The 10,788-nt window shown below is 36.3% G+C and overlaps 3 protein-coding genes and 1 non-coding gene across 4 annotated transcripts; 3 read left to right on the forward strand and 1 right to left on the reverse strand.

Annotated features, from left to right (window-relative positions):
* Positions 1-246: 246 nt before the first annotated feature.
* LOC109108781 (regulator of nonsense transcripts 3B-like) lies at positions 247-5,680 on the forward strand. The gene is given in 11 exon segments (XM_042755441.1): positions 247-477; positions 1,039-1,145; positions 1,237-1,259; positions 1,262-1,342; positions 1,484-1,582; positions 1,667-1,777; positions 1,864-1,907; positions 2,043-2,234; positions 2,771-2,931; positions 3,041-3,362; positions 4,688-5,680. Coding segments are annotated over 11 exon segments (1,386 nt in total). The 5' UTR covers positions 247-372; the 3' UTR covers positions 4,829-5,680.
* Positions 5,681-6,383: 703 nt separating this feature from the next.
* Positions 6,384-7,637, forward strand: LOC109108780 (60S ribosomal protein L39). The gene is made up of 3 exons (XM_019121885.2): positions 6,384-6,536; positions 6,759-6,862; positions 7,423-7,637. Exons 1-3 carry the CDS (start codon positions 6,534-6,536, stop codon positions 7,469-7,471), a joined length of 156 nt encoding a protein of 51 aa, XP_018977430.1. The 5' UTR covers positions 6,384-6,533; the 3' UTR covers positions 7,472-7,637.
* Positions 6,978-7,112, forward strand: LOC122144503. The gene has a single exon (XR_006159733.1). It is a non-coding gene; the product is annotated as a small nucleolar RNA SNORA69 (small nucleolar RNA).
* Positions 7,638-8,327: 690 nt separating the features above from the next.
* Positions 8,328-10,534, reverse strand: LOC109108782 (ankyrin repeat domain-containing protein SOWAHD-like). The gene is made up of 2 exons (XM_019121886.2): positions 10,345-10,534; positions 8,328-9,921 (listed from the first exon to the last, which is right to left on the reverse strand). The coding sequence occupies exon 2, from the start codon at positions 9,795-9,797 to the stop codon at positions 8,757-8,759; it is 1,041 nt and encodes a 346-aa protein (XP_018977431.1). The 5' UTR covers positions 9,798-9,921; positions 10,345-10,534; the 3' UTR covers positions 8,328-8,756.
* Between the last annotated feature and the right edge of the window lie 254 nt (positions 10,535-10,788).

Genomic DNA, 10,788 nt, shown 5'->3' on the forward strand with positions numbered 1-10,788 from the left:
ATAAAACTCGTTAAAGAATTGTGAGGAGCACAGCAATGTCTAGCCATTAGAAAGTGTGTGAATTTCTTTGTATGTAATATTGTGGCAAATATATTGTAAGTGTCATTAACAGTCACTAATTGTCATCGAGTTTTCTCGATAGCAAGGAGTCAATTTGGCAACGACAAATTAGCAGAGTGGAAGAGTGGACGCTCCTCGCTTTATCGAGAGACTCTTCGCGTCATGAGCTGTAGCCAATCAGAGACGCCTGCTGGTGTCATGGAGAAACAACTGCGGAAAGTTGGTCAGTGGAGAGACAGCAGCACAACACACGGCTTATAACAGCGAGAAACATACGAAGTAAGACCTCGCTACAGAAGCTGGCAAAGGATCATGAAGGAGGACAAGGAAAACACGCGTCCCAGAGAAAAGAAAGTGGAAATAAAATGTGATGAAAATGAAAAGCCAAATAAAGAGAAGAAGGAGGCTTTGACAAAGGTAACGTTAGTTAGTTAGCAGGCTAGCTGGCTACATTCCTGCTACAAATAGATTATAAACAGCGCAGCTAGCCGCTTTCATTTGAAATACTATAAATTATTGTCAGCAGCTGTATTTTTACTAACACTTTTACATATTATTCTCTTTTTGATTTAAACGTTGCAGTTGAATATAACTGAACAGACTGGTTAGCAACCCCCCTGTCAAAGTTAACAATCACTGCTGGGATTTGGCACTTTGTTAGCAAAATAATAAAGAAGAATCACCTAGAAACTTTGACATGGGGGTTTGTGGATACAGCCACAAACAATAATTTATAGTTTTTAAAATGTCAGATCTTATTATTTATTCACATTAATGTTATTATACACAGCAATCATAGTTAATAAACTTTGCGTTGTATATATAGTACATCCACATTAACAACTATTACGCCTCAATCACGTAAACTATAAATATCTCATGTGTCATATTGGTATTACAATGTATAAAACACATAAAGTGTGTGCAAGTAATTCCAGTATTCATTTTTGTTCTTTTTACACTATTGTATTTGTTTAGATTGTGATCCGACGTCTCCCTCCAAGTCTAACTAAAGAAGATTTAGTGGAACAGCTGCAGCCTCTTCCAGAGCTGGATTACCTGGAGTTTTTCTCTAGCGATACTAGGTTTGTAGATGAATTCTTAGAAAAGGAAACAGAAGACTGAAACATAATGAAAGATATTTGATGGCTGATGGAGATGTTTGTTTATTTGCAGTCTTTTCCCTCATCTGTTTGCAAGGCGTATCTGAATTTCAAAAATCAAGATGACGTAATTCTCTTCAGAGATCGGTTTGATGGCTATGTCTTCATTGATAATCGAGGTTTGACTTTTTTTTCTAGCTAATCAGTGGTTTTAGGAGTCAGAATTATGTGCCTTAAATGTCATAGAGACTTCAGACTGAGATTTCTGGTGAACGTCTCTAACAGTGAGGACTGTTTTATCTTCTTTTTTTCCAAATTAGGTCAAGAATATCCAGCAATTGTTGAGTTTGCACCATTCCAGAAAACCGCTAAGAAAAGGAGCAAGAAGAAGGATGCCAAAAGTGGAACAATTGAAGACGGTGAAATATATGTGTGTGTGTTTTACATTTGATTGTTATTGCTGCAAACAATACTTTATTATTTGTCTACCTTTAACTTATTAGATGCTGATTACAAAAAATTTTTGGAGTTCTACAATGGTGATGAGGAAAAATTTCCTTCCAACCCTGAGACTTTACTTGAGGAAATAGAGGCCAAGACTAAGGAACTTAGTGGTGTGTTTCAACACAACATCTCTATAAACAAAACGATTTTAAAAAGTTTGCATTTAAAAGAATTATCTGAAATGTTCTTTACCCAGGTAAAAAAACCACACCTCTGTTGGACTTCCTTAAGAATAAACAGGTAAAGTGAGGGTGCAATATTTACTGACTTAATTGCATACTTCATTAGCCTGACATCGGTTCATATAGTTTCCATATATAATACGCCATACTGTATGTGTAGTGTGTTCATGCTCTCTCATCCTGTCCTCCTCAGAGGATTAGAGAAGAGAAGAAAGAAGAGAGGAGACGGAGAGAACTAGAACGTAAACGCCTGCGAGATGAAGAAAGACGTAAGTGGAGAGAGGAGGACAGGAGAAAAAGAAAAGAGGCAGAGAAATTTAAAAAAGGAGAAAAGGCATCTGATAAGGATAAGGACCAACCTAAAGATGAACAGCCAAAAATTAAGGTACATAACTATCTAAATATTATTGACTACATAAATCCATTATTGAGTTTCATTACTAAATGTTTTTGAATGTTTTTGAAATAATTATGCTAACCAAGACTGCATTTATTTGATCAATAATACAAAACGATAATATTGTAAAAGATATTTACAGTTTAAGCTAACTGTTTTCTATTATAATATATTTTAAAATGTAGTTTATTCCTGTGATGGTAAAGCTGAATTTTCTGCATCATTACTCCAGTCTTCAGTGTCACATGGTCCTTCAGAAATCATTCTAATATGCAGATTTTTTGTTATTATCAGTGTTGAAAACAGTTGTGCTGCCTCAAATTTTTGTGTAAACCATGATATGTATTTTTTTCGGGATCTTTGAAGAATAGAAACTTCAAAAGAACAGTATTTTGAATACGAAAACCTTTGTAACATACAGTAAATGTCCTTACTGTCACTTTTGATCAATCAAATGCATCCTTTTTAAATCTTACTGATCCCAACTTTTGAATGATAATGTTCAACCTGGTTTTGTCTTTCAGCTCTTGAAAAAAACAGAGAAAGCAGATGATGGTGAGACTGAGAAGCCAAAGGACAAGGCCAAGAAACAAGACAGAGAGAAACTAAAGGAAGATCGACCTCCTGGAGGAGGAGACACAAAGAAGCGGCAGAATGGTGAACACAGAGAGGAGAAAGGGGGAAAGTATGTTGGTTACACTCAATAGATTCCCAGCCTTACTCAACACATATTTTACTTTTCAGGTCTTCTCCTCTACTTTCATCTCATGATGTTAATATGCTTTGGTATTCAGGTCAGAGGATAGTGGGCATAAAAATTACAGAGATCGTGATGTGGACCGAGAGCGAGACCGTGACAGAGAGAGAGAGCGAAGACAGAAAGAAAAAGAACGTATCAGAAGGCAGGATGAAGAACGGAGGAAAAGGGAACGTCAGGATAGAGAAAACACCTACAGAAAGAGAGACGAAGAGGGGAAGAAGGACAAGGAGCGTGTTTGGGAGAAAAGAAAGAATGAAAACAGAGATGGAGAGTCCTCCGTTAATGCTCATCCTGAAAAGCCATCAAAGGACAGCAGAAAAGAAGACAATGCCAAAAAAGACCGTCTGAGAAATAAGGTACACGACCGGTCTTACGTTTGGAAGAATTACGATTTTTTCAAATGTTTTTGAAAGAAGCATCTTATGCTCCCCAAGGCTGCATTTATTTGATCAAAAATACAGTGAAAAAAAGTAGTTATGTTAAAGATTATTACAATTTAAGCATTTTTTTCTGATTTTAATATGTGACCCTGGACCACAAAACCAGTCTTAAGTCGCTGGGGTATATTTTTAGCAATAGCCCAAAATACATTTGTATTTAAAAATTATTGATTTTTCTTTTATGCCAAAAATTATTAGGATATTAAGTAAAGATCATGCACAAGATATTTTGTAAAAGTCCTACTGTAAATATATTAAAACTTAATTTTTGATTAGTAATATGCATTGCTAAGAACTTAATTTGGACAACTTTAAAGGTGATTTTCTCAATATTTAAATTTTTTTGCAACCTCAGATTCCAGATTTTCAAATTGTTGTATCTCGGCCAAATATTGTCTGATCCTAACAAACCATACATCAAAGAAAAGCTTGTTTATCAGCTTTCAGAAAAGCCTCTACCAACCCACACGTTTATATATATATATATATATATATATATATATATATATATATAATATATATATATATATTATATATATATATATATATATGTATGATGATTTATATATGATGTATAAATCTCAATTTTGAAAAATTGACTCTTGTGACTGGTTTTGTTGTCCATGGTCACATATACTTTAAAATATAATTTATTTCTGTGACGGCAAAGCTGAATCATTACTCCAGACTTCAGTGTCACATGATCCTTCAGAAATCATTCTAATATGCTGATTTGCTGCTCAAGGTAATACATAATATTAAGAAATATGTCTTAATACAATGTTGATAACATATGTGCTGCTTATTTAAACAACTGCCTTTCAAAACGTTAGGGTTTTTATTTGAAATCACTGCTGTTCTTTTGGTTGTTCTGTTTATCAAAGAATCCTGATTGTTTTCACAAAAGCAAACATTTATAATAATGAGAACCATTATTATTAACTGAGCACCAGTAATAATTTATAATAAAGCACCAAAACAGTATATTAGAATGATTTCTGTAGGACCATGTGACACTGAAGACTGGAGTAATGGCTTTGCCATCACAGGAATAAATTAGATTTTAAAATATATTAAGATTATAGTAATATTCCTCAATATTACTGCTTTTTACTAAATTTTTTATTAAAAAAATGCAGCCTTGATGAGCATTAGAGACTTCTTATAAAAACATTAAAAACTTTGTATGTGTATAACTTGTATTTCACATATTGCTTATAGTTTTTACTTCTCTTTCTTAGGATCGGCCTGCAATTCAGCTGTACCAGCCCGGGGCGAGGAGCCGTAACCGGGGCGGAGGAGGAACAGGAGGAGATGGACAGGCAGCGGAGAAGAGGGCTGAGCGGGAGTCCAAGAACACTCAAGAGAAAGCTGCTGAGTGAACAGCTCTGTGCTGGCATGACATGATGTCTTGAGAGGAGGGGCTCTGTTCTAATCAGGACAAACACCTCAAAAACATGGTGCTGCCATCAAAATAAATCCCCCCGCCTCTCTGTCAGTGACATGAGAACATATACCTGTTGCCCTCCAGTGCCTGAATGAGCCCCCCAAAGTTTGTTCATGAGCAAGCCAAGTCCTAACCGACGGTTAGATTTGAGAAACAGGGCTTAATCACGAGAGAAGCCAAAGCAATTGGACCACAATAATTAAAAAGTGACCTTACTTTTGGTACACAGCCAAACATGTTTTACTTCACACGCTTTTCTGTTTCATAGTTTAACAAAGGTCTGATCCAGCTTGCTCACCATTTCTCACTGCTCCGTTTTAGAAAGATCTTTCACGCCTTACCCAGATCCACTGCATTTCACTTCAGACAATCAGTAATAAATGTGTGTTCTTTGAGCATGGATGTGGCTTGCAGCCGTTTTAAATAGCCTGCTGATTTACAATGTTTCTGTTCTGATTAGGGATTGGTCAGGTGGAAAAAGAGCCATGCTTTATAATGCTGATGCCTTGATCCCTGTCAGTTCTTTTTTTGCAAGTCAGCTAAATTATATGCAAAAACAGATGTGGCCTTTTATAGTTTTGGAATTGAAGCATAAAGAAGCATCAGAAAAATGCAACTTCTTGTTAGCTTGGTTTGAAAACTGTGCTGCCATCCAATTGTATGTTCCATTCTAACTAATCCACAACTCAAAACACAGCTCATTTTCTTTTTATAGTTGCAGCTTTGTCAAAACGTGAAGAGAATTACAAAAAACAATAAATGAACAACCTATGTGTTATTTCTGGTATTTAGTTTTATTTGTCTATTACATTTCTTTGGTCAAAAATTGAATTGTTAAATTTAATTCCATGCCCTTTATGGGTTCCTTTTTATTTATAAAATGTGATTTTTAAAGGAAATTTCTTTGAAATGTTCAAGATATCTTAAAGTGTTGTAATTGTGTTCTCCTTACAATAAATTTACCTTTTTTTATATTTAAGTTTAAATATAGCTAAGACTTTAAAGGTGATAGTTTTATGATTTTAAGTTAATTTAGCCATTAAAAGCCTTGTGCTTGATGTCATTTTATGAGGAAGATAATTAAATGCTGATTATTCACATAGTAAGATTCAATAATTGGTTGTTAGCTTTACAAAAATAAATAAATATATAAAATAAAAATACAACAACAAAGGAATAAAATAAGATAATATATTAATTGTCCGAAAAGGATGTCATTATCCCAATTTTCTTAATTTATGTAATTGTACAAAAAAATTAAAAGTGCCTTAGGAGGGCTTATTTATGATGTTAACATGGTTGACGCATAAACTGAGACAATGTTTTTGTCTATTAAAAACTGAACATACAAAAACTCTCTTTTATTTTCATATATTATTTCTGTTAAATTAGTAACAATATATGTACATGCACAATAAAAGCTATACCTGCAGTAACATATCAAAACGCAAAATTGCATGCAAAATCTAACTTTCAAAAAAGCGAGATATACCCAGGAGCTTGTGATCCGTGGAGCCACTGGGTGTCGCTGTGACGGGAAGGAGCGGCTCGGTTCGTGACTCGGATATACAGCGCTGCATTACCCATGGTTCCTTCTCTTCGACTACCGCCATAGTGGTGAACGGATAGCGATCTCCGAAATGGTAAGTGAAAATCTTAAAACATCCTTAAACAGCCAGTCGTTCCGCTGTACATCGCTTCATTTTTGTATATCAGTGGAAGTTCTCATGTGATGGGATTTAATATTTGAGCGATTAATGTGAGTAATGAAACCATAGCTCGTATTTCCCCGGTGAAGCGTCGCGGGATGATGAACTCCAGCCATCGCAGACTGACTGACGGCGTGCTTCACTTTTGTATTTCAGGCGTCGCATAAGACCTTCAGAATCAAACGCTTCCTCGCCAAGAAGCAGAAGCAGAACAGGCCGATCCCACAGTGGATTAGGATGAAAACTGGCAACAAGATCAGGTATGTTGACATGGAAAGTGCCGCTGTAATGAACTCTGCGAAGTTAAACCCGCAGCGACAGTCTTAAAGTGATAGTAGTCCCTTTTTCTGCTTCTATAGTTCATAGTAGCCAACCAAAGCAGGACGCAATTACAGTGCTAAATTTTGTGGGAGTACTGTCATTATCCTGCTGAGAGCATCCTTCTGCTTTGGAGTCATGAGTACTGTCATCTCTCATATGACATGTGAATGCTCTGTGGTGGAGACACATTTCATTGGATCAGAATTGTGCATTTTTTAAATTGAGGATGTGCACATTAAGCTGGTTTGCTGCTATAGTGTTAATGCATTAAAGTGATGTATGTGGTGTTTATTACACTTCTTTTTGTTGTGACATTAAGCTGACATATGCTTGATGGGATTTGTATTGTTTCAAACCCTCTTACTCTTAGTTTTCTTGGCTGCTCTGTTTGTATTTGTTGCGAAGTGCAGTTTACAACAATAGCCTAAAGAGTGTAGTGTAATTGATTTTAATGGGTGTTTGCCTCTGTGATGCTTTATCTTGGCAAATCTCTTTGCAGATACAACTCCAAGAGGAGACACTGGAGAAGGACCAAGCTGGGCTTGTAAACACAGGGTTTACTTCAGCTTCCGCCTCTGTCTGTTCCCTGCCAGGACCACCAACTCATCCAGAGCTGGAGAGAAGCCATGCTATCAGGAACAGCAGTCTCTCTTTTGTACAGATATTCTGGTTATGTCCTTGCTGAACAATAAAAGATTTGTCATCGAAGCAGAAGTATTTGTATCCTCCTCCTTTTGTGAAAATGTCAAAGTTGATATTTTCCAGTGGCTGGATATGCAACAGTTTGTTGTGCACCAAAAACAGAGCTACTAATAAACACTTTTATTGGCTTCCACTGAGCTTTTATGCTCCTCGTGAAGGATAAACTTAAGTTTTTATTTATCTATCTAGACATATGTATTAGTGTTTCTGCAGTTCCTTAAGTCTTAAGATTACATGAAAAGTCATTAATTTTGAGCAGAAAGTCCTAAATTCATAGTCTAAGAAGCGTGACTGCAAAAAAATAAATTCTTCAGTATTTTGTTTTTCCCATACAAATATCTAAACATCAAATTTTTCGTGAGTATAAAAAATTATTTTCCATATTTATTTTTTGCTCTTTCTGATCCCATTTGCCACATGTTTGGTCTTGTTTTAATAAGTTTTTTTTTTTTTTTTTTTTTAGAAAATGTTTGCTTTACAAGTAAATGTTGATTTAAGAATCTTCAGACGTTTACACTGGAAAAAGAACACTTCTTTTGAAAAGTGGAAGTTACTTCCATATTGTAATGGTTGGACGCAGAAACTTTAAGCCTGAAGTTATTTTTGTAAAACCAATTAAAATGTAATTGAAAACGTTTTTTATTTATATACAGTTGGTAAGGAAAAGAATCACATTTTGTTGCTTTGCAGCCTGAAATGAAGATGGACACAGTTTTTGTTTTATCCAGCTGTATTTAACATCCATGTGAAAGATACAACACCAACAAGAGAGAAATTTTTTATTTTTATTTTTAAAGAAAACAATCACTGAGTTGGAAATAGGATCACCTCCTTTTGCTTTAATTACAACCTTTAGTCCGTTAGTGGTATGTCTCTACTAACTTTAGTTTAAAGCGTGATTATTCTTTTCTATCTGTCTATAACCACTGTGTGTGTGTGTATATATATTAATGAAACATTGGTAATAAGTTCCTTGCAGCTCAGTTAATTGAAAAGATTAAAATTCATCAAATAATACACAGCACTGTTATCAAGTTAAGAGGTGCCACATCATTAACCATACAAATTTTGTTAAAGGAGCAAATTTTAATTGTATAACAATGACCTGAAAAACATGATTTTGGCAAAGTCTCAGATATTTTCAAGCAGACCAGCGTTGTATAACAGCCTCTTGAATGATGAGAATCGCTGGCGTGTGATTCCTCCTGAACCCTCCACCTCGACTCTATCTTCTTGAGTATGGTCTTCATCTGGCTGTGCTTGACTCGCACTGTTATTCACATTTAAGTGCCCTACAGAGTGTTCATCATCCCAAGCTCCCAGAAGCTCCTTCATTTCTCTAGGTGCATTGTCTTTGAGATACTGCCACGCTCTTTTCCCACTGTAGTCCAAGACATCTATATTAGCACTGAATGCACCGACCAAAGCCTTCACAACCATGTATTGGTTATGCATGGCAGCCACATGAAGAGGTGTCAGACCTCCACTCCCTCTCAAGTTCACATTCACCGACAGCCGCTCTTTCTCTGCATGCCTGAGAAGCTGAATCAGCGTCTCGTCCTTTCCATTTTTGGCCAACCAGTGGAGAGCCGTGAAACCACTGATAAAGTCTTTTCTGCTCAATAAACTGGGATCTTCAGCGAGAAATTCCAGCATGGTGTCATAATTTCCATCCACAGCAGAAAGCATCCACGCGTGCTCCATAGGATCCAAAGCCCAGAAGGCACCGCTGTTCAAAGTGTCCTCCTCTGCTTCTGACGATTCGTGTTTGGATGATAAAATGCTTGAAAATCCAGATTTATTATTCAGAAACAGCTCTTTCAAATACTTCTTTCGCATAGAGGGGGTGAGGGAGCCCTTCTCCAGCGCATCAGCTGTTTGTCTGCGGGAGGCGCTGCTGCCCCGCTCCTCCAGCTGTTTGTGAAATCTGGATCTTCTCGAGGAGGCGCTGAACGCAGGAGACACGGGTCGAGCCCCATGTCTTGACAGTCGCTCCTCAAGATTCGAGCGGAACTGGCTCGCTATCCTGCTTTTAGGGGAATCTGAGGTTCTTACATTATTGCCTGAAGCCTCACCGTCTGAATCCTCTGAGGGCAGAGCTGCTTCTCCCACAGGTTCATCTTTACAGTGTTCCTCAGAGCTGATGAGCCCGCTGCTGTTCCCCTCATACATACTGGCGGATCCACGGGAATTTAGGCTATTTACGTTACTTAGATAAGATCGCGATTGAAAAGGCTTGCATAGCCATAGAAAACCATCTTCCTTAGTCACTTCTCTTAACTATAAATATTCAAATCTGGGTGGGGGGAAAGGAATATTATATTAGTAGATTAAACAAGATAACCTATAAATACGTGTCTTAATAATAATAAAAAAAGATTAATAATCTATATATGTTTCTATTTAAGAGGGAAACAACAGGCATGACTAATTTAGTTTTCTCTTGGTAAAGAAACGCGCTTCTTCCTCATTCGTGTTCCTCTTTTTACATTTGCTTTTAAAATAAAACATTCACACTAATGACTAGCCTATTTAACATTATCACTATTTTTTTTTTTTTTTTACTCTTTAAACCCTTTTAAATTTTTATAAATTCAGTGGTTGATTTAGACTACTGATTAATTTCTGAAAAAAAAAAAAAAATTACGTCGAACGTTATCGCTTTATGTTCTCGTAAAGTTTTAGCTGTTTAACTGATGAATGTGAATGAATAGCCTACCTGTCTCTCAGGTAAAGCCTCCTGTGCCGGATCACCTGTTGTCTGCACAGCTCTTCAAAGCGGACTTTTCTTCCCTCGTCCCTCTAGCTCAAGCCGTCTACACTTTGCAGAACATGTTTTCTGTGAGCTAACCGAAACTATTCGACTGTGTTTTTCCTCACAGTGGCCATTTCCGACGACCAATCCCTCCCCTCGATAAAAGTTCAAATACCACTGACTAAATCAACACTTGTCTTCAAACCCACGACACTTGCAGCTATTCATTCACTGATGGAACCGAGAAGAAAGGCAAAAGAGAACTTAAAAAAAGCCTATATATAAAGTCTATATCCTGTATGTATATATATATATATATATATATATATATATATATATATTATATATATATATATATATATATATATATAATGCAAAATCAACCCTCTTAATTCAATATGATTTAAT

This window comes from Cyprinus carpio, unplaced genomic scaffold (assembly GCF_018340385.1).
Source record: "Cyprinus carpio isolate SPL01 unplaced genomic scaffold, ASM1834038v1 S000006696, whole genome shotgun sequence".
Classification (NCBI taxonomy): Eukaryota; Metazoa; Chordata; class Actinopteri; order Cypriniformes; family Cyprinidae; genus Cyprinus; species Cyprinus carpio.